Consider the following 21,151-nt stretch of genomic DNA (forward strand, 5'->3'; position numbering starts at 1 on the left):
GTATATTCTTTTACCATAAGCACAGACAATCATAAAATTTTAGAGCTGAAAGGAAACTTAAAGATCATCTAATCTGTCCTCTCTGTTTTATAATTAATGAAACTGAAGAATACACTCATATGATGGTTTGGCCAAGGTCACATTCCTAATTAAATGTGAGGGCTAATGCACCCTAGCTCAGTGTTACTTCAGTAAGACTATCTTAGTTTCAGGAAGACATTATAAACATCATGTCAAAGACTCTCTGTTATGTGGGATATTAAATAAAACTGAAGATGCTTAGGAACCCTGAACTTCTTTTGGGGGGGGGCTATCATATTTCTAAGAAAAATTTTACTACAGAGGTGGGCAGGAGCGTAGTGTAAAATCCCATAATAAAGAAACTTTAAAACTCAAAAGTGATGTTGCAACATGACCCATATAAAAGAAACTACATCATATTTCATTGTGTTTATATTTTTAATGTGTCAAGGAAAAAGAAGGTCTCATGTAGATAGCACTAATGAGTAAAAACACAGAGCTGCACAGTGGTATTTGAGCTTTTAGACAAAACAGTAATTCAGTAAATCTGTTTCAGACCCATCAATACCAGCATCCCCTATCAGATAAAACAAGCCCTTCATTCTCAACACTGAAACCCAGAAACTTTACTCAGCATAATAATTCTTAGTTTCAGGCTAAGTTTTAGAGCACTGAGGCAAATACCAGATTTAAAATGTCTTTTAGTTTAGTCCTCTGTTTTAAAAATATTTTAATTTCAATATATTTTCAGAGAAAAATATTCACTTTAATACTTATTTAATACTTAACAAATCTAACCTTGAAAAATTCTTAATACCCTTTATGACTTTCAAAAGGCACTACATAAAATTTGATGAACATCACTATGCAAATTATCTAAATGCCACAGTTATTTTCAAGTAAGATTTTTAGAAAGTCATCTATACATAAAGCAAGAAAAAGAAAATGATGAAATCCACTGTTGACAGTCAATCTTAATTTAGCTATCATATTTTAATGTCAAAGAAATACAGAAAAGATCAAGTGACACTTCATGCTAATCTCCTAACATTTCTTTATAAGATAAAAATTACCTGTATATTTTGTAATATACAGTCACAGTGGTAAGTCACTGCTTTGGCAAAGCACCAATCAACTCAACCCCAAATGAATTCCCTTTTGAAGAAATCAACTCATGATCCAAAAATATTCAAGGTGGACGATAATTTCTAATGTCCAACAAAGCATCACAAGTGATAAGCATTTGAAAATTACAGTGTGCTTTGAATACCAATCTTCAGGATATAGCATGTTTTTACTGGTAACCATGCTTAACTACTTTCACATTATCACTTGGGGATTACATATCTTGAGCAATTATTCAAGTCACATAATTAAATGGTGAGCTTTAAATATGTATCATTGAAAATGTCTTGCGGGTTTCACTGCAATAATCCATGTTATGTGATTAGTGCAGAATAAAATAGGATGGCGTGATTACTTATTGTCCATGAAGCATGATTTTGGAAGAATCAATTTTTAATTATAAGTCCAAGTAACTCAATGAAGAATTTAATATATTATCTATGCCTGTTTTTTTTTAAATAAATAGAATGCATCTTTCTTTTTTAAAATACCACTCTATTTCCTCTTTATTTATTGGAACCCCTCAGGAAAATACTAAGGTATTTGTTTTCCTTACAAAATCCTAAGAAACTAAAAATCCACTGGTCATATAACTGAAGTGGATAATCCAATGGCTGTCAGAACATCTACTTAAAGGGGAAAAAAAATTCACCATTCTTATACCTTAATCTCATCACACTGGAAAAGATGAAGATCGGGCTTGTTTTGAGTTGGCTCTTTGCACACCAGGGCGAGAATTGAATCATAGTTACAGGAATGCATCACAGCTTGGCAGTGCTGGACTGTGCTTAAAGGAAAATTCTCTAGTTCATTCTGTAAACAAAGTAAAAATATAATTTGCCTTAATTTTTATCGTATGTCTAAAATCTATTGAACAAAGAACTCTAGACACTGTACAAATCACTTTTAAAGTGATTTCCAAAATTATTCACCATCTTACATGGTATTTTTTTTCCCTCTGGCTATATAGTGTCAGAATTTTCTTTTACTTGAACATTGAACAGTCATACTCTTAGTTTCTACCTTCAGTGATCACAAATGTTAGGCTAAAAATAATACATCATTTATACATTTTTTTATTTCAATGAATCTTTCAGATGAAAAAATTCACTCTCTCTATATATTCATTCTAGCCAAAAATGTCAAACAGCTGGGCCAGAAGGATCTCACTAAAAATTACATTTTTCAAAGTGATTAAGATGTTTGGAAGTATAAAAGTGAATATTCTCTAACCTATAAACAGCCACCTAAATAAAATACTGGCGGATTCTTAAACAAATGAGCTTTCTGTTCACAATTAGAATTCTGTATTTAATGAGATATATTTAAAATGCTCATTATTATACTAATGATTTTATACAAATAGTGAGTGGGTCATAATGAGTTAATGAGAGAAACTGATTTTTTTTAAGAAAATATAATATCCCCAATAAATGAAAATAAATTAGATAAATAACAAATAAAAGGAAAAAGCAGCAACTCTGATTACAGATGGCACATACACACATCATGAGTTTTATTCTAACTTTTGATTCCCTGAGATCCAGAAAAGGCAAAACAAGAAGCACTTGTTCCTTCAAAATAAAATGCAATTTCTCAGAGTACCAGAGAAATAACAAATTTTCTTTCTTTGCAAAGTAAATTAAATAATACCCCTCTCTCTATATAATTACTAAAAACCATGAGGATCGGAGATGTTCTCTCACAATATATGATGGATGTGAGAAAAGAAAGGGCAGATCTTACTCCAAGTCCTATCAGAATACTCTAAAACAATTATGACAGTTGTTTTCTTTATCTTAGCAACTCAAATGCTTATTGGATGATGGGGCTCAAAAAAGTCCTGTGTTGAGAGCTCCAGCATCGTACCTACCAGTGGTTGTGCAAAATAAAGGTGCCTGCCATAGGGGTGCTGAAAAGTTAACACGCACGCACACACACACACACACACACACAAAAACCCCCTTCATCCCAGGTTACTCATTTACTGGGATATGGTTTGCCTAGTATATAATTAATATATGTCATAAAGGTAAGGCTCCACTGGGGCCTTATTTTAGTGCTTTGGATTTTTTTTCTCACTTCCTCCATCTCATCATTTGTGGTTAAAAACAAAACAAAACAAAACACATATCCCTCTGTCTCCAGTTTCAGGAACTGATTTTGTGGGCATAATATGTATGCAATAGTATATTTCTTCTTTAAAATCACTGACAAAATATTTTATTTTGTCAAACTTTCATCCCCTTTTAAACAGTATGACCTGCTTGTCAACATAAATATCTGTGGAACTTTATTGGAAGTAAACAGTCTAAATTTTACAAACTTACCTTCGATTCTAAATCAATCAGGCTCACAGCTCTGTCGTCCACCTGAAGAATCATATCCTGGGTCCACACTTTGCCCTTGGCATCGAGCAATTTCAGCTTCCTTATTCCATCATCAACAGTTATCATAGCATCTTTCCGATCCAGAACAAAGGTGGTCAAGTGCTTACGATTGACAAGAAGGAAAAAATATTTATTAACATACACATTCTCTTAGTGCACGTTTTCCAAAAGAAAGCAATGGTGACCTGACTGAAGTCAACGACTGGAGCGGAGAGGAGCCAACAACACAAGGTATCCTACAACTTTGTGGCTCTCTTACTGAGATTAAGAAAGTCAAGCAGGTTTTTGTTGAATTGAGGAAAGGGTGCCTTGAGTCATAAAATACCTCAATCTGTTTAATACCGAGCCATGTTGAGCTACATAAACAGAACATAAATTCTGAACAGCTTAAATAACATTCTCGTAAGACCGATCCCTCCCATCTCATTCCATGTTGGTTACTTAAGTGCTGAGCCACTGCGGCTTGAAACCACAGAAACTGATAAACGAGAGCAGTAGTCGGCTACCACGGTAGCAACCGTCAAACTGCACGGTACTGAAACAAAACTTCAAATCTCATGAAGCATGCCTGCTATGGGTAGAAAATGGAAAATAAGAGCAATTTAAAAATTACTCCCTGCTTAAACATGTTCTACTATAAGCGATAGTCACCTACGTAAATTCCAATCAAGAGCAAATATATCTTAAAAAATAACAACACAGGAAAAACTAAACAAGAAAACCGTTGTTTAAATAGGACTAGTCACGACTTTAGGTAAAACTAAAACTAAACCACTCAGTGAAACCATCAAAGGTGTAATTTCAAAAAAGATTCCATAATATAAAATAGAAGCCTGTCCTGGTTTTAGCCAAAATAAGACTGACAATGACAAATGAGTGGTTAATTTATTCTCTATGAAAATAGACCCCAGATGAACAAGACACTTCATTATTTTACATCTCAGTTTTACAAAAATCTGAAAGAAAAAGGTCAACGCAATTCAGAGTACATCATAAGAATAAAATAAAACGCAATTCTGATTTTACCACCAAATTTTTATGTCCCTCAAGGTTCATTCTAAATTTTAGCAAACACCAAAACATCTTACTTCAACACGATATTGGGATATATCGGACACACTGCTGACACTGTCCCGAGCATAATTCTTCCTTTGTTCTGAAAGAGAAGTTGAAGAAGTCATTATTTACCCACTAACAGGCTGAAGTTCATGTATCAGTGTCTTGTGGCCATCTCTAAAACTAGTCTATCTCACATATAAATACAGTAGCTGACAAGTCACCATTGTGTGGTATATCTGAAAACACGCATTATTCACATTAAATGAAAAAGCCAATAGAAAGCTTAAATGATATGCAAGAACAATTTGACCCAATACAATTTTCAGAATCCCAAAGGTAAAATCTAGATTATTAATGTTGTAAGAAAAAGAGTTATTTGGTCTAAGGGTTTTATTAATCAGATACTTACTCTTTGGTAAAAAGATAAAAACTGGCTTGTATCTTTCATCTCTTAATGTACTGAGAACAAAACAGAATTGCAAAATACTGTCACAGATACTGTATTATAGGAGTTAGACTACATTATCAAGATAATGGCCACTACAAGGAACATCTCCTTTCACAACATCCAAACTATGGAAGAGTGTCAGAGGAGATTCAAAACATGATTTAATCATACCGATAGCCATTAAACTTTAACAGTTTCCACACAGCTACCCAACAAACAAATGTGATACTGAGAATTGCAGATATCACCTGTTAGAAAATATGAGAGTTAGGTAGAAAGTTACTGCACCACACTATTGAAAAAAGCAAAAATAAACATTTATTTTCTTTTGTAAAATGCTGCAAAACCAAAATATAAAATATGCAGAGGCAGTATTTTGTATTTGTTTCTTTCTAATCAAGTAACTTGCTTATTTGTAAATTCAGAGTTGCCCTATTCTTTCTAAAGCAGAATGCTCTGATGAAAAAGAACCCTAAGTAAGAACCAGAAGATTATTGTTTCTAGCTTTGGTTCTGTCACTAAGTAGAACGCTAAATTAAGGCAAGATGCTTAGCTCTGGACCTCAGCACTCTTCTTGTAAAACAAAAGGGTTAAATAAGATCAAACCTCAAGACTCCTACAGTACTAATATTCAGACCCACACAGACACAAACACACATGCACACATGTGCACACACAGACACACACACACTCCTCAGCTCTCCTAATTATCTAACAGCTTTTCAACAATAAACATGTTTTTTTCAGTTAATATAGAAACTTTTAGGTCTTCCTACAACTTCAGAAGCTGAAAAGTTCTGCTGAGCATGAAAGCAAAGCAAGTACAAAAATATAAAGTACATGTATAGATTCGGAATGTTAGCAGAATATTTGAAAACTGATAAATCACTGTTTCACAATACATACAAAAGTAATTATCTTTTATATTTACCTTAAACCTTAGATGAAAAATATCCATATCCCTTATATTACATCAGCCTGATATTATTCCGGTATATTCTATTTTTGCTTTTGCAGCATTAAGTTACTTAATAGAAAAAGACACACTACAAAATTCAGTATCTTCTACCTTTCTTTTTTTGTTTGGATGATGACCTGAAGAAGTATGATCCATCTGTTCCTACCAAAATAATGTGATCAAAAAGAAAGATCTGGTTTCACCTTAAATTTTTCTATTCCAATATAACAAAGCATAATCTTCACTTACATGACTGTATTCTACATATTAAAAAAATAAACCATGATTTTTTCTGATTATTAGCTGAGCATTAATCAACGTGAGATAGTAACAAATGAATAACTGTTCTCAGGAGAACCACTGAAATGCAATATATAACTGAGGAACATATCTGACAAAAAGCACTTTGAGAAATAATCACTATTTCAGAATCACTGGTTTATCACTTTCTAGCACAACTCTCTATGGCAGACTCAGGACATGAAGGTGGTTCTGTTAACTGTGGTCTGACCGAGACAGCAAAAGAAATGGCAGTGGTTGCCATGGTATCCAATTGTGATATGGCAACCCCAGGACATTCAAATGCTTCACCAAGCCTTTCAGATAAGTGATCAGTAAACACAACTGAAGCTCAACTGTATGTTTTGTAATTAAAGATTCTCATTATGAAGTAGTATGAATGTGTTCTCCCACATTTTCAAATACAGTTTCTTAATCTCATAGAAACATATTTTATAAGTACAATAGAAAAACACTGCCTATTTGATAGTATTTGTAAAAAAACATGACATTAACTGATCACTGACTGCCTTGAAGGTGTTATTTCTAATATTCCAAATGAAGAATCCATTTTAGAAATTCTTAAACTGCTTTCTCTCCAATACTACATAATATATAAGACGCTGTTACAAGAAATTACCTTTTAAAGATCCTAACAATATATAAATGCCATAAAATGGATTTATAAATAAACTAGTAGTTCTAGTGATTTAAGTCAATGAATAAATAAAGGTTAATATTAACATTTTAATAGGAAAATTTTGAAAGACGTTTCCTGAGAGGCAATTATGGTACATTTCTTTTTTATGAGAATCATATGTACTCTCAAGTACAGTTGTAAATAGTAATTATGCTTTTAAGCCGAAAATCTCACCAAAAGTTTAAAAAAGTATGAGAAATCTAAATGAAGTCTCAATGATACTCAAGGTAAAGCCTCCAGTGACGTTCCCCACTTTAACAATGGTTTTCAGACTTGGCCACACACTAAAATGAACTTGGAAAAACAGTGCCTGGGTCCCACCTGCTAGAGATTCCAATGTGACTGATGTAGGATGCAGTTTGGGCCCTGGAATTTATAAATGGCAATCCTATTGTGCAGCCAGGACTGAAAACCAAAATCTGTACAAACGCCAACTCACTGACTACATGTTACTTCTCTAAGCTGAAATTTTTTCTTTCCAAATTAAGAGCGTAAATCATGGACAAATAGTGTATTAAATAATAACTGAATAAATCTGGCAGCAGAGTTTTGGGTTTCTCGTACTATGGGCTACTCAACTGCTGATAAAAAGCCTCAGTTTCTATCTCCTTATCTCTCGCAATCTGCATTGATTAGAGGCAGGAACAAACTTTACTTGATTGCAGTACCACTGGTTGTGGTTTTACTGTTTTTCCTACTCGCTTTTATACCACAGACCAGAATACACAAACCCAAAGAAATGGAATTAGGTGAATTCAGTAACCAATGATGAAAATCCTTTACAGATTATTTTCGCATTATTGGATTGATATGCTGCTGGCAAAACGTGGTAATTCACTTCTAGATTGGGAACATTAAATTCAGGTTACGTAAGACTTTGAGTGACTATGATATATCAGTGTAGGTTCATCAATTGTAACAAATGTACCACTCGGTGCGGGCTGTTGATAATGGAGGGCTATACATACAGGTGGTATATGGGAAATCTCTGCAGCTTCCCCTCAATTTTTCTATGAACCTAAAACTACAAGTCTTAATTTTTTAAAAATGTAGGTTTTGGGGTGCCTGGGTGGCTCAGTCAGTTAAGCGTCTGACTCTTGATTTCAGCTCAGGTCATGATCTCAGGGTGGTGAGATCAAGCCCCGCGTTGGGCTCTGCATTCAGTGTGGAGTCTGCTTGAGATTCTCTCTCTCCCTCTCCCCCCATTCCCCCACTCTCTCTTTCTCTCTCTCAAAAGTAAAATCTTTTTTAAAATGTAGGTTTCATTTACTTCTATTAGTAAAATGGCAACTATAACAATATTCAGGTCTCAGTATTTAAACATAATTCCCTTTTGTTGATATTGCTGTTTATGCATATACAGCAAGATTTGTAAAAGCTAATATTCAGGGGTGCCTGAGTGGCTCAGTTGGTTAAGCGGCTGACTCTTAATTTTGGCTCAGGTCATGATCTCGGGGTCGTGAGATAGACACCCACGTCAGGCTCTGCGCTTAGCGGGGAGTCGGCTTGAGGACTCTCTCTCTCCCTCTGCCCCTCCACCCCCATGCTCTGTCTCTCTCTCTAAAATAAATGAACAAATGGTTAAAAAAAAAAGAGCTAATATTCAGATAATTTTATTTTCTCTTTCTCTGAAAATAAAGCATAGCTTCGAAGTATGGATTTGGCAATTAAAAAGAAAAAGAAGTAACATAAAAGCAGCTGCTGAGTATTTATTTCTCTCTCTAAATAAAACATTGGGCTACAGCTCCTATTACACTTTCCACTTTCAAGCACAGTAAAGGAGAATTCCTTTCCCACTATTTTAGTGTATAATATCCACAGAGGTGAGGTGCTTAATGGGAATCAGTGAGGAGCACCAAGTAATAAGTACAGCCTCTCATTATCTAGGCCGCCACAATCAGTTTGACAAATCAGTACCAAAACCAAGATACTGTTTGTAAAAACAAACAAGGTCATTTTTTACATAACTACATTATTTAAGAATTAATTTCACTGGCCTGTTCAACAAATTGTTAAGACAGCTTATCCCATGAGGAGAAAAGAAGCTTTAAAATTTTCAGGTAAGGTGGGAACACTGCCAAACTGTCTTTCTGAGTCACAAAGCACTAGCACACTCTATGAAGCTGAACCTCGACTCTAACATTGCCTGACTTCCTGATAATATATAATCATGGGCCACTGACTTCTTAAGAATTAAAAAAAAAAAAAACTGTTCTTAAAAAAGAGGATTTAAATGTTTTCTCCAGGTAAAATATACACCGTAAATGATGAGGATAGAGAAAAGAGAAATGGATTTTCATTTCTGAATGCCACCTGAATGTGTAAGAGATCACCTGGGCTTCAATTCTGACAGTTACACAAAGGGACTAACTCCCAACCAAGATCAGAAGATAGAAAGAGACAGGAAGAGAAGAAAGGTAGGTACAAAAAAAAAAAAAAATATATATATATATATGGGCTACATATGTATTAAGAAAAGTGCTATATTCAGGAATATTGCTATGAGAAAGATAAGTTAAGCACTGGGTAAAAATACAGAAAAGTTTATAGTGAGGTCAATCATATAGAAACTGATCATAAGGTTTACAGATTACTTACACTCAATTCTTACCAGTCCCTCCTTGAGAAGAAAAAAGAAAAACAGGAAAGACACAAATATATTTTCCTCCTTGCTGGCTTCACAAAAAAGTTCAAACTTAAGGCTGAGAGTTGAGAGAGTGCCTGTCTATCATATTTATCCAATACTATTTGGCCTCCCGACAAAACAAATCTCAAAGTTACTATAAATGTTGGCAATGACCAAAAAAAAAAAAGGCTAACTGGTAATTCCCTGAAACTCGAGTTTTTCTGGATAGAGGATGACTTTAAACAGCTGATTATTATAAATGGTTATATTACAAATTCAGCAATATCGAATATAAAGAGAAGTTACTTTTCTAGGAAGTTCAGCTATTTAGAACACAGCAAAGCCCACACTTAAGTAAGTCCTCTGAGTGGCAGACCAATGTCACAAGGTCTATACATTGAAACTGGCACATTTTAATATGCAGACTTTAATGGGACTCTCAATTCCCCACTCAGAACTTACTTACTCTACCAAAGATTTTCTTTCTAGTTTTTCAGCCCATACGTATCAGAAGCAATGCTAGAAGAAGGCACGTTAACAACAGGCAAAAGTAACAGGCTTGGGACACAGCCACACAGAAAAAGTAGCCACAAATATTCAAAAGGGAAAAGATTTTGAATGATTTGGTGTAAAGGTAAAGACTACAGCCTCTGAGCACATCACAGCACACAGGCGCGCGCCCACTGATGACCCTCTGAGTCATCAACAGATTACAGGCACCACACCCTGATGGAAGGGAATGTTTAATATAGTTTACAAGTACTTCCTTAAAAATGATACTAAATTTTAGTGCTTAGAGACTTTGACAAGCAGCCTAGCTAGAGAAAAATACAAAACTTTCAACTCCTCGATAACAGTAGCCAAATGAAATGTTACTGTCATGAGGTATGTGGAGGAAAATGAAATTAATATTTATTTTCTCTTTATTTATGTTATCAGGGACTTTGCTGATGTAAAGCCTCTCACATGCTGGCTTTGAAATTTCTTGTATCATAATGAAGAAATGACAAATTTCTTGTATCATAATGAAGAAATGACAAAACAGGCTTTGAAATTTCTTTTATCATAATGAAAAAATGACAAAACAGGGTTATTAATAAACTGCAGTATATTTTAACTGCTTTCTTTGAATAAATTAACACATATCCAAAAGAAGCAAATGTATCATCATAATTGTATAGTTCACAGTACAAAAAAAATATTTCCGGTAATATCTGGAATATAAGCTTAAAAAATATGATGACGATTACTCCTTGACCCTGTCCAAGTATCACTGCGGTTACACATATAACATCATTTGGAGGTAACATCAAAATATTAAGGGCCTTGATTAATCTGAGGACCGAGGACAGAAAGTGATTTTCCTATGCTCCTCAATACCATGACAGACACATTACTTCTATTTTCTCATATAAACTTACCACAATACTATCATCATTTCTATTTTGTAGATGAGGAAACTGGGGCCAACAAGTAAAATCATTTGCCCAAAACGGCAGCCCTTTGGTATAAGGGCCATGATTCAGCCCCAAATTGCTTGGCCCTCAGAACCCATGTTGCCTCTCTGAGACTGAAGTTACTGAGTTACAGAAGCAATGTGGGAGGAACATTATGGTGTCAGACCTGAAGAGCATTCTCATGAAAAAGACAAGCTGCATGAAACTCTAGAGGCAGTATCTAACCTGTGGCCAGTGTATAAAAAACAACGGTCATTACCATAGAACTCATGTTCCAGTGCACCAACTAGTATCTTCACATACCAAAGATGTTCATGTACCATCCAGGAAAGAAATTAATTCTTGAAAGATTTATTCAACTGGTTTAATCATTGTGAAAGGAGAAATTTTAAAGAAAATGCATACATTGTGATAAACTACATTAAAAACCTCTCCTTTATCAATTCCCTAGCCAAAAAAAAAAAAAAGTTAGAACTTGAGACTGGGAGGCTAAACACTCAATGTTAACTAACTACAACTGGAACTTCAGCTACAACTTGCTTACTGCAAAGGTTCGTTCAAAATCTGAACATATTTCCTCCCTGTCATTCACACCATTCATTCCATGGGCATTGACTGAGAGCCCCTTTTGGGAGGGAAGTGGGGAGGATCAGATACAAAAAGGAATGAAACATTACCTGCAACTTCAAGGAACTTAAAATCTGCTTGTTTCTAAACCAAATACATTTGCTAAGTTTTCCTTCTTCTTTATAAATGCCTCTTAGATTTGCCCTTTTCTTTCCCTTCTCTTTATATCCTCTGTTTTACCAATACACTGTTCATTGTTGTCACACTATGCAAAATTGTCACATTTTCTTACAATCAAGATTTTTAAAGTTATGCGACTCGGACAAATCATCTCATCTTAGAAAGGAGCCTCAGCTTGTTCTATATGTAAAAAGGGGAAAACAGAAATTTACTGCTTATAGGCTGGTGATTTTCAATCCTCAGATCTATGATTTTTTGAAGAAGCTCCTAACCCAAAATAAACATTAAAATTTGCAAATGAATTCTACTTTTTATCCCTTACCCCTTTCTTCGCTCTCTGAAAACAGATTTTTGGATCTATGGTATTTGTGAGAAGATTAAGTAAGACTCGTTCGTCTTAACAAAAGTCTTAGGGCTACTATTTAGATGTCTGACTTACCTATTTCCATTCATACTCATCATATCCATCCTCAATACTGCTATGACAGTGACCCAAGACAACAGACCTTTTATACCCCTGACTAAAAAACTTCAGTGGCTAGGCATTTCCTGCAAACAATGTCCAAATTCCTTAGTATGATTCTTCCCACTGTGGTCCATGTTTAGATAATCTTATTTCTCAATGCACCACCTTGCACCCTTCAGTTAAGACCAAACCGTTTGCAGTTCATTCATTCATTATATCCATTCTACAAGTATTTACTGAGCGTAAATTTTACATTAGCCACTGTGCTATGCTTGGGGAATCATGAAGTAAGCAAGGCAGAGATGCACCAACTTCACAGAGCTCACGGTCTAGTTTATAAAGGGTTCATACTGCTGTTTACAGCACCCATCAGCCTCCCAAATGCCTGGAGCGCACTACTTACATTTCAGAGTTCAGTTCAATGCTCAGCTCCTCTGTGAAATCCCTTCTGACTCCTACCTCCACCCACATGGAAGAACTGACCACTCCACTGCACCTCAGACACTGCCATCCAAGCTTATTTAGCTCTTTATTGTAACAATGGAGTCTACCTCACCAAAACAGTGCATAAGCAATGACCATGTCTTATTCATCTTTGGAATGACTAAATTGTCATGGAAACAGAGACTATGAAGACCTTGGCCTGGCACCCAGAAGTACTTAATAAATATCTGCCTAGAAATGAAAGACTGAAGGAATTAATTATTTTGTTTTTTAAAAAAATAAAACAAAACCAAAAAAAAACCTCTTCTTTTTCAGTTTCTTCAAGTCATCCTCTAGACTGCAAGTCCCTTAAAGTCAAGAACCAAATATTACTAGCTCTGTTCTGTTCACATATTAATCATAAAATAAGCACCTGTTGAATATATTCTCTGGATCTATAATTCACAACTACTAGGACATGGTAAGGATGTCATAATACAGTCCTGGAGAAAACTGAAACCAACACTAATCAGCCTGACAATACCATAAGAAAATATATCCCTGTATGGTATAAAATCCATTTTATAAATGTCTGATTTGAGTCCTAAGGCCTAGTCACTCAATACACAGGCAGAAAGAGAGTCACAAAACCTTAGAATTGTTCATTCTTACTACACCCAAGACACTGTAGATCCAGATAATGTAAAAAAAAAAGGGGGGGGGAGAATTCCAAATTTATAAAAGGGTGTTAGTTCCTATGGCAGATAATAATAAGGATACTTCCAACAATAGCAGCAAATATATACACTACTTTCTGCTTGTCAGGTGCTGCTAGAAGCATTTTACATGTACTAGCTCATTTAATTGTCAGATCAACTCTATGAGATATCCCCATTATATAGATAAGCAAAATTAGGTAAAAAATCTTGTCCAAGATCATTCAGCTAATAAATGATAGAAGTGAATTTGAACCCAGGAAGTCTGGTTCCAGAGTCTTTGCTCTTAACCACAGTACTATTCTGAGTCTTTTAACCATAATACTATTATTATTATTTATTATTGTGCAATAATAAAAGCCCATGCAGGGGCACCTGGGTGGCTCAGTTGTTAAGCGTCTGCTTTGGCTCAGGTCATGATCCCAGGGTCCCAGGATTGAGCCCCACATTGGGCTCCCTGCTCCGCGGGGAGCCTGCTTCTCCCTCTCCCTCTCCCCCTGCTTGTGTTCCCTCTCTCGCTGTGTCTCTCTCTGTCAAATAAATAAATAAAATCTTAAAAAAAAAAAAAAATTAAAATAAATAAATAAATAAATAAAAGCCCATGCAGATCCTGTGGAAAAAATGCATTTCCAAACATATGTGGTGTATTTCAGGAGTCCTGAACTTCTTTTTAGTAATGATTTCTATTTTATACTAAAGTTTAAGAATATATTATTTACACATGAGACAATCTAGAGAGGACAAGGGAAATTAAAGAAGAATCAAGGAGAAAGCCTACTGGTTTCACAATACAGAAAGAAATGATACTATAACACTACCCAAAAGTTCAAGACCTATAAGGAAGAAATTCTGTCAACTGTCAGCCCACAATAAAATGGATCATTTGTGAAGATCAACAATTATATCACAAATAATTAGCTAGGAAAATCCACCTAAGGCATTGATGCCATATTAAAGACTCCTTAGAAAGCACTGCAATACATCTGTGGTTCTAAATTACATGACAGTAAGCAGAAGTCATATCTTAGTAGCTTTTATAAAAACTCTTTTTTAAACAATCCTTATCTCTCACTATGTCACTCTAAATAACATAAACAAGGCATGGGTTCAAATTACGAATCTGAATACGTAATTTGTAAAATGTGGTTAGAAGTAGAATTATACCTCGTCAAATAAACACACATACCATAGAGGGCCTTTGCACTTGTTTTTGAACTGTGTTCTCTGTCCATTTGGGAAAAGGTGGGTGATGATCCATAGCCACTGTAATAAAGAAAAAGAAAAAAAAGGTCATTGTGCTGGGTTAAAGTCCAAAGTAAGCAATAAAAATTCAAAACTACAAATAAAAATTCCAATGTACCACAATCACTGTGTGTTTTTAAAAAAACATATTGAGTTAATGCTAACTAGGTTTGTCAAAATGAGCCAGATCCTGCTCTGGTCAAGAAACAGAATATAAACCACACTACCCCAGTGTGGACGAGGTAGGTGCAAATCACAGCCTCCTCTCAAACTCCAAGTCAGAACCTTCCTAAGAAGTCAATAAGGCTGAAACTATCTTAGAAGAGTTTAAGTTTGCCATACTAAATTGAATTGTGAGCAATGATCCAGGCATAAAAAGTACTCAATCATTTAACCTATAATGGAATAGACATTATTTTCACAAAAACTTAAAATGTAAAATAACACTTTATCATTAAATTTGACCACCTTTACCCTACTTCCAGCCTTCTGTTACTAATACGGGAGGTGGAGTAAACGTCTCACTTGAATTTTAAAAATTTATTCAGTAAACATTTATTAACCCCAAAAATCTATTAGAATAAGGATTATGGCAGGGGACATGGTCTGTTAATAAAATAAGTAAGTAAAACCATTACAAAAGAATGTGATATCTGGATAAAACTAATAGATATTACAAGTAAGATCAAAGAAGGATTCAATTTTTATCAGGATGTGCAGAAAGACTTCACCACCAAGTTGGCATTTTTGCAGAATATAAATTGGAAAGAAGCTCTATGGATAGGTGGAAAACTAAATGAGGAAAAGGCGTGTGGAACTGGCTCAATGACTAGCATGGTGTCCAAGGGGACAATGCATCTAATGGGGCATGCCTAGATTAGAGGAATGGCTTCAGACATAGGGAAGGCAAATAGAGGGCTTAAGAATTTTACATTTTTATTCTCTGGATGAAACAAATATTTTTATACAAGAACATGACATGATCAAAAACATTTTTAAAGAAAATAATCCAAATGGCAAGGTAACCAGGTAGAGGGTGCTGCAAAAATTATGGTAGGAAAAAGGCCCTAAGTAGAGCTAGAATAGAAAGAAGGAAGAGACAGAAACAAGAGTTCCTTTATAGAAGAAAATATTATAAATTCATGATTAAGTGGATATTTATTGTTTTTTTGCTTTTTTTTTTTTAAAGATTTTATTTATTTATTTAAGACAGAGAGAATGAGAGACAGAGAGCATGAGAGGGAGGAGGGTCAGAGGGAGAAGCAGATTCCCCGCCGAGCAGGGAGCCCGATGCGGGACTCGATCCCGGGACTCCAGGATCATGACCTGAGCCCAAGGCAGTCGCTTAACGACTGAGCCACCCAGGCGCCCGTGGATATTTATTGTAAGAAAAGGGAGGAAGATTGAGAGTGTGGCCAAATTTTCTGGCTTGAATAACTGATGGACAAGATAAAGACAGCACCAGACAATACTCCCCAGGTGTCTCTTACTGACAAATACTAAAGAGATTTGCATTGATCTTTGTAAAGAAAAAAGATGAAGTATAACTCTTTACAATGTGAATAACCTATGAATTCTAAAAAATGATGAGCGAACTCTGTACCACAATGGCCAATATAAAATAACTACAATATTAACCACACTGTATAAGGAAACAGCAACTTATGTCAGGGACGTGATTTCAAGTTATACCTGGGGCCACAGGGATTGTTTTGTTTGCTTGCCTGATCTTTTTATTTGTTTTACACACCGATAAGTAGCTTGACAGACTGGACTAGAAGACATATAACTCTCCTCAGATGCCAGTATTTTATAAATAAAAATATAATAGAATGCTCCAGAGAAACTGAAACCTCTGAAGTAAAGAAATAATACATAAAATACCAGAACAAACTGTCTTCTATTAGATCACTGTCACAGAGGAGGATATTACCTAACCATCTTTTTCTTTCCAGACACAGTAAACTTTTAAATTAGAATTAGAAAGAAATTATGTATTAATGAAGAATAAACTACATAAAGAATTGGAATTAATCTTTTCAGTAAAAATACAAAACAAAGCCATCAAATCAAATCTAAAAAGAACCCCAACAGGGGCGCCGGGGTGGCTCAGTCGGTTGGGCTTCCAACTCTTGATTTCGACTTAGGTCATGATCTCGGGGTCATGGGATGGAGCCTCACATGGAGCTCTGCACTCAGAGCAGAATCTGCTTAAGGTTCTCTCCCTCGCCCTCTGCCCCACCCCCCACTCATGCACTCTGTCTGTCTCTTTAAAATAAATAAATAAATCTTAAAAAAAAAAGAACCCCAACAAATTAAATATAAACCTTCCAACTTACTTCATTTGAGCTGGATACATTCCAAAACCACTGGGATGATTAGAAATATGACCATTCATTGTGGTTTTCACTCCTGGGTTCTGAAAAAAGAAAGGTACATAGATTAAAGGTAATAAAAAGGTCAAGACATTTCAGTTTCAAGTTCTTCATTCAACAAATACATGTCACTGCTGGGATGACAGAGATACAAAGAGAACGATCTCCACCCTTAAAGTGCTCTGGCGCCAGAAGTGCAGATGGACATATAAACAAAGATTCAACTGGCCTTTAACATTAATGTACTAGAACGGTAAGCAAATTTAGGCAAGTAAAAGAAAAATCTAAGATATAGTTTTGAGTCTTCTACATATAGAAGGCATAACTGTATGTTCTGCTCTAACTCATAATCAATTCTCGGTTTTATGAAATGTTACTTTGTTTACTGTTTCATTATGCAAGTAATATAGGTTCATTAAATTTAAAAACCTGAGAACAGGAAAGTGCAAAATACAGAAAAGCACAAAGGGGAAAAATAGCACCCAGAGCCCTATCATTTAACAATCCTGTCATTTCCCTCCAGTCTTTTTCTTGCATCTACTTTTCTTCTTTCTCCCTTCCTTCAAAGCATGTTTGACAACATCCTATACACACACACTTGGATACACCTTTTTTCCAAGAAGGTATCCATTTACATATTCCTTTTACTTTTCGTGATAAAGCAATTTTAAAGTTAACACCAGATATTTAACTTCAGAAAACATTTTTAATATGTTTCACAAATTGAACAAATTCCTTCAAACAAGATGAATAAGTAAAACTTCTTGCTAAATCCAATGGCTTTTTCTTTCTTTGTTCTCCGAGACAGTACTGCTTACACCTGATTTCTTTTTTTTTTTTTAAGATTTTATTTGACAGAGAGAGAGAGGGAATGAGAAAGCGAGCGGCAGGCAGAGGGAGAGAGAGAAGCAGGCTCCCTGAGCTGGGACCTGGACACGGGACTTGATCCCAGGACCTTGAGATCATAACCTGAGCAGAAGGCAGACACTTAACTGACTGAGCCACCCAGGCACCCTACACCTGATTTATTTTTATTTACTCCTGGATACTTGGGCCTTCTTGGGTTCTGTGACACTAAACAATTCTGGATATTACCTTACTTTTCTGACTTTTGTATACATTATATTACTATGTCTTTCAATAATGGAGAGGTAGGTAGGGCACATCCCAGCTTTATTATAAGACAAAGACAGAGGGAGCAGTAGAATTACTTAACTACCGAGTGACTATTATTGTCAGGTAATATGACTGATACTTCCAAGGTGAATAAAACAGTCCCAGCTTTGGGTCAATAGTCTAGTGGGAAAAACAATCACTTCGTTAAAAATTTTTTTCTCTTACAAAGGATGATATGGGGTCCATTTTGAAAGGGCACTTCATTCAGATTAGGAGGCCGTAGAAGGCCTAGAGAAAGAAATTACATTCAAGACCAGTAACTTCAAGTTAATTCTTTTTTCATTCTTCAGATCCCAGTTCAATCACAGTGTCCTCAAGGAAGCTTTGACTGACCTCCCTGAATAGGTAAAAGCCCACTATCAGACATTCTCAGACTATAAACCATTTTTCAAAGTACTTTCTCAAACTATAAGCAATTTTTCAAAGTACTTATCACAGTTATAATTTTTCATTTGTTTAAACTAATTCTTGACTCTTCAGTAGACTAGAAGTTCCATAAGGGCAGAGACTTGTTTAATGCTGTTTCTCAAGCAGTAAGAACAGTACCAGGCGGGCGCCTGGGTGGCTCAGTTGGTTAAGCAACTGCCTTTGGCTCAGGTCATGATCCTGGAGTCGCGGGGTCAAGTCCCGCATCGGGCTCCCTGCTCAGCGAGGAGCCTGCTTCCCCCTCTGACCCTCCCCCCTCTCATGTACTCTCTCTCATTGTCGCTCTCTCAAATAAATAATCTTTAAAAAAAAAAAAAAAAGGGCGCCTGGGTGGCTCAGTTGGTTAAGCGACTGCCTTCGGCTTAGGTCATGATCCTGGAGTCCCTGGATCGAGTCCCGCATCGGGCTCCCTGCTCGGCGGGGAGCCTGCTTCTGCCTCTGACCCTCCCCCCTCTCATGTGCTCTCTCTTTCTCATTCTCTCTGTCTCAAATAAATAAGTAAATTCTTAAAAAAAAAAAAAAAAAGAACAGTACCAGGCATAGAATAGGTGTTAATTAAATATTTATTCAAAGAAAGAAAAAAAGAAGGAAGTCCGTGTCCCGCTTTTGAAAGACTTTATTGCATTCTTAATGATACAAAATTAATTCATATGGAACACATAGTAAATAAGTCCCAATGTATGTGGCTCTACTTTTAATCTACTAGAGATTCAAAGGGAAAAGCCAGGCTGACTGCCATAATTTTTGGAAGGGGTGAGACTTGACCTATTTCTTAAAGAAGAGTTAAGGATTTAGAAAGGTCCTCAAAACACTCAAGTTTAATTCAAGCTTTCCCAATAGTCCTGCTCATATTTATTCACAGCTTAGAAGCAAATTTCTAAATTAAGGAACAAAGAAATATTGACCTCTCCCCTTGATTTACACAATTACATAACATTAATTTACAAAATTACTACATTTACAAAATTACATTACACTTATATTACATTGTTATATTCTGTTTGCATTGTTTTTGTGATCTGATCATACTTGAATATGATCAGTATACAGATAAACCAGTTCTCTGGGGAAAAATTAAATCCTGATTTGTAGTGACTTCCATGGTATAAATATTTCCACTATGGCTCATCTCAAGCTATCAATACTTTTACAGAAGCTTACAAAATCCCTAAATATCCCACAGTTGGTTCTCATACGCCTATAGGACCCAAACAGAGCACATCATTGTTACATTCTAGAATTTGGGCCTGGAATAACATTCTGGATCTAGAGCCCATGGCTAGACACAGTCATTCACAGAAGCCTATAATTCTATTTCTGGCACTAACTAGCTACACAAGTCAATTAAGCCTCTGTTTCAATTTTCTCATCAATAAACTAGAGATAATTCTTGGGTCTTTCTAACTCACAGAGCTAGTGAAAAATCAAATGATGGATGTGTAAGTTTCTTTTAAAGTTTTTTTTTTTCCTTTTTTTTTTTTTTAAGTACTCTTTCAAAACAAGCTGGTTCGTTCAGTATATAAATTAAACCCCCAGGGTTTGTACTGATTTTGATCTGGTTTGCATTTTAAAACCACAGCAGCTGGTTTTAATAAAGAGTGATAGCCACAGCATCTCATCCTTTTCATGTTTAATTCTTCCTGACAGTCAAATAAATGCATGGTTTGTGTTTTGTTTTTAAAGCGGTGATCTGTCAGAGTAAGAGAATATTACAAAAGGGAATAGAAAATGTCAATTTGCTAAATTGAATTTTAAATTTAGAAATTTTTCCTATCTGGCAATCACAGTGTCACTTGTCACAGACGCTCATGTAGCAATATGGAGTTTTCATATATTTAAATATAGCAATTAGAGTGCACACCTTGCAAAGGAGACAATTACAAATGTTTGGTTTTCCTTCAGGCTTTTAAAAGACATATCCAAATTATAGCTATGTAGACCATATAGATAGTTTAGAGGAACCTTCAAGTCTTCCTAAAAAAAATAGGCTTTTTCATTTTTATTAACTGTTAAGCAAAACAACTTAAAACTAAGGAAACAAACATTTTCTTTATCATTTTACAGAGTCACAAATTAGTTAACTCTACCAAATAAGCTACTTAATCCTGCTAAAGGTGTACACTAAAACTGTCCTAACTGCTTCCACAGATTTGAGATTACAGCTTCACTTTCCTTATAAAAACACTTTTTATAACTTATAGTTATTATAATTTTATTTTCTACAGAAGATAACATTCTTCAGCCAAGCAAAAAGAGTAAAATGGCAAATTTAAGATCTAAGTTAAGCACACCAAAAATGGTAAACACTGAAATTCTCAATGTAAACAGAGTCTATGAAAAATCACTATAAGCAGAAATAAATGAGGCTAATCAAAAGGAATGAGATCTTGCCATTTGCAACGACATGGATGGAACTGGAGGGTATTATGCCGAGCGAAATAAGTCAAAAAGAGAAAGACATGTATCATATGACCTCACTGATATGAGGAATCCTTAATCCCAGGAAACAAACTGAGC

General features: G+C 35.3%; 1 protein-coding gene across 7 annotated transcripts in view; it reads right to left on the reverse strand.

Moving 5' to 3' along the window:
* EPS8 (EGFR pathway substrate 8, signaling adaptor) overlaps positions 1-21,151 on the reverse strand; it is a 175,711-nt gene that overhangs the window by 47,224 nt on the left and 107,336 nt on the right. For all 7 annotated transcript variants that reach the window (XM_081821296.1, XM_081821294.1, XM_081821295.1 and 4 more), the window contains 5 exons: positions 16,997-17,076; positions 14,602-14,678; positions 4,625-4,692; positions 3,477-3,638; positions 1,810-1,959 (listed from right to left, as the gene is read on the reverse strand). In XM_081821296.1, the coding sequence (XP_081677422.1) occupies positions 1,810-1,959; positions 3,477-3,638; positions 4,625-4,692; positions 14,602-14,678; positions 16,997-17,055 (516 nt within the window). In that variant the 5' untranslated portion in view covers positions 17,056-17,076. Of the gene's footprint in view, positions 1-1,809; positions 1,960-3,476; positions 3,639-4,624; positions 4,693-14,601; positions 14,679-16,996; positions 17,077-21,151 lie in introns of those variants that run through there.

Source organism: Leptonychotes weddellii, chromosome 5 (genome assembly GCF_054177405.1).
Source record: "Leptonychotes weddellii isolate Sample4059 chromosome 5, ASM5417740v2, whole genome shotgun sequence".
In the NCBI taxonomy this organism is placed as follows: Eukaryota; Metazoa; Chordata; class Mammalia; order Carnivora; family Phocidae; genus Leptonychotes; species Leptonychotes weddellii.